The 2796-nt window shown below is 41.1% G+C and overlaps 2 protein-coding genes across 2 annotated transcripts in view; one reads left to right on the top strand and one right to left on the bottom strand.

The window, feature by feature from the left end:
* Positions 1 to 567, bottom strand: part of LOC104791411 (patellin-6) — a 7611-nt gene extending 7044 nt beyond the window's left edge. Inside the window, exon 1 of the mRNA XM_010505560.2 lies at positions 3 to 567. Within this exon, the coding sequence (XP_010503862.1) occupies positions 3 to 396 (394 nt within the window). The 5' untranslated portion in view covers positions 397 to 567. The remainder of the gene's footprint in view (positions 1 to 2) is intronic.
* LOC104784014 lies at positions 1871 to 2569 on the top strand. The gene has a single exon (XM_010509096.1). The coding sequence runs from the start codon at positions 1871 to 1873 to the stop codon at positions 2567 to 2569; it is 699 nt and encodes a 232-aa protein (XP_010507398.1).

Below are 2796 nucleotides of genomic sequence, written 5' to 3'. Positions count from 1 at the left end.
ACCTTCCAAATCTTTGAAACCCAGATCTTCCTCTGTCAGTTTCTCTGCTTTGAACTCTTCCCTCCACTCCAAACACTTCTCAAGCATCCTTAAAGAGTCTGCTACTTTGAAATCTCTTGCTCTGAGGAATTTGAGGAGGATAACGTCAGCTTTGTCGTCTCCACCGAGGAGTGGAACTCCCCACATCGAAGAGGCTTTGGAAGATGAAGCTGAGAGCTTTTCTTTGAGTTCTTGAAGTGATTTTTGCTCGGCTGGTTTGAGTTCTGTCACGAAGTAAGTGTCTTCTTTGAAGTGGTTTGAACGGAGAGTGATGAGTGAGGTTATGAAGCTTTTCTTTGGCTCTGCGTTTTCTGTTTTTTGGTGATCGAATGGGCTTGGAGACAATGAAGCATCCATTGTTTCTTTCTTGAGTTTCTTTTTTTTTTTGGTTTTCTTGATTTTGTTTTTGGGTTGGCAAGAAAGAGAGATATTGAAGAAACAGAGGAGAGACAACGAGGATCGATGTAATAATAAGGAGCAGAGGGGAAAAGTGAGAGTGACGGGAAAGAGAGAGAGAGAGAGAGAGAAAGAAATAGGCGTGACTCTGACTTCTGAATTTTTGAACAGATAACGCGGCTTTTTACAATATAAATTACTTATAAAATTTCTGATAAAGCAATCTACTATTTTCCAATTCCAACGATAAAGTAATGTTTAACCAAAAAAAGATTTAGATTATTAACCATATAAAAACAATAAAGTAAATGTTTTTGAAAATCAATGAAAAAATGTTTTAATTTGAATTTTTATATGTGAATATGAATTACTATTATAGCGGCCTAATATACAAGCAATAAGATTGGGAAGATCTTTTTAGGAGGTGGAGGAGCGTGATAGTCACGTGCGTTAGGGGGAGGAGCGTGAGTTCTCTGAGCAGAGAGGGAGGGTAACGTGTGGAAGAGGTGATAATAATGAGAAGAATGGGATTGGGGCGTGTTTGTTTGTGGTCATCTCATCTAAGTCTACCTAATGGGTCCCCAAAACCTTTTTCGTGTTTTTATTTCTCACTCTCCCATTCACGTTCAAAGTTCAAACACACACTTGTCTGAAAAAACACTAGAGGTCTTATTGGTGTAGGAAAGGCTCGCTACACGCATCGAGTTCTATCTTCTATGTATCTCCTTGTTCACGGTCATTTCAAATGCGTTGGAAACTTGATCTTCTTTGGTTATCTACATACTTACTTATCTAGCTAATGTTAAGAGGTAGAAAAGAGACTAAAGCATTTATAGAGATTCTTCACCTTTCATAATTTAGCCAATGTGAACCCACCCATTGATGGTGACTTGATGATTCTTGAGTGGAAGCAAGGAGTAAACTAATAAATGCTTTGCTCTCTTTTCTTAAAACTAGTTTTATGATTCAAATCGTTTTCACAACTGGTATTTATCATTTAACCCGGGCCACCCGGCCCCATGTTTCGACCAAACCATTCTTTTCACTGCCGTTCTAAATCGGCTTCTCAATAACCATAAGATGTTGAGACTAGGTCTAATATGATTGTAGTTTAATATAAAAGGAGTCCAACATCAAGGCTTCAGAATTGTAGTTAATATAAGCTAAATATGTACATAAGATATCTCCTCTTCTTAACTGTGATTACTAATTCCCTGTAATTACGTATTTTGTATCATTAGTCTTTATTGCTATTAGGTTTAGTAGGCTTGACCTCCACTACTTTGTATATATATAGAGACTTACATGTCTTAATAAAATCATTACCTTCAACATTTATATGGTATCAGAGCACTCGCTCCTACAAACAAAAACAAATTTTTTTTTTCTTTCACTTTTCTCCTCTTCCTTGTTTGTTTATCTCTCCTCTTCATCAATGGCTGTTGTCAATCCTGAAACTGTTCCTCTTAATACCGAATCAGTTCTCAACATTAACATGTCTCATGTTACTCGTCTTACCAGCTCCAACTACCTCATGTGGAGTCTTCAAGTCCGTTCGTTTCTTGACGGTCATGGCCTCTCCGGTCACCTTGATGCTGCTGCTACTGTCCCTGCTGCTACCATCGCTGGACAGCCAAATCCTAACTTCGTCAAGTGGAGTCGTCAGGACAATCTCATCTACAGTGCCTTGATTGGCACAATTACGGTCACCCTTCAACCCCTTGTCTCCCGCACCACCACCGCGTCCCAGATCTGGACCAAGCTTGCCTCCACCTATGCGAAACCCAGTCGTGGGCACATCAAACAACTGAAGACTCAACTCAAAAACTTTACCAAGGGGCCAAAATCCATTGATGAATATGTTCAGGGCGTCACCAACCGCCTTGATCAACTTGCGATTCTCGGTAAGTCGTACGATCATGAAGATGCCATTGAACTCATCCTTGATGGTCTCCCGGAAGACTACAAAACGGTGGTCGATCAGATTGAAGGGAAAGACACACCTCCCTCTCTGACTGAAGTTCATGAACGCCTCCTCAATCAAGAAGCCAAGTTACTCAGTGTTGTCTCCACCACAGCCCAACACTCTGTTTTTTCCGATCTCCGCCAACAACGTTCAACAACGCAACAATAATCATCCTTTGCCAACAACTCCTATGGCAACACAAAAACAGGCTCTCGCTCATCGTTTGGTTCTCGTCATGATGGTACCAACTGGCCTCCCCAACAGTCTCCTGGTCACTCCGACAACAGAGGTGTCAAACCCTACCTAGGCAAATGTCAATTTTGCTATGTGCAAGGTCATAGTGCGAGGCGTTGTCCTCAGCTGCAAGCGGTCCATGCCGTGTCTCAACCTGGCTC

This window comes from Camelina sativa, chromosome 4, assembly GCF_000633955.1.
Source record: "Camelina sativa cultivar DH55 chromosome 4, Cs, whole genome shotgun sequence".
Lineage (NCBI taxonomy): Eukaryota > Viridiplantae > Streptophyta > Magnoliopsida > Brassicales > Brassicaceae > Camelina > Camelina sativa.
The sequence above is the reverse complement of the archived record's forward strand: the minus strand, read 5'-3'. Positions and strand labels throughout refer to the sequence as shown.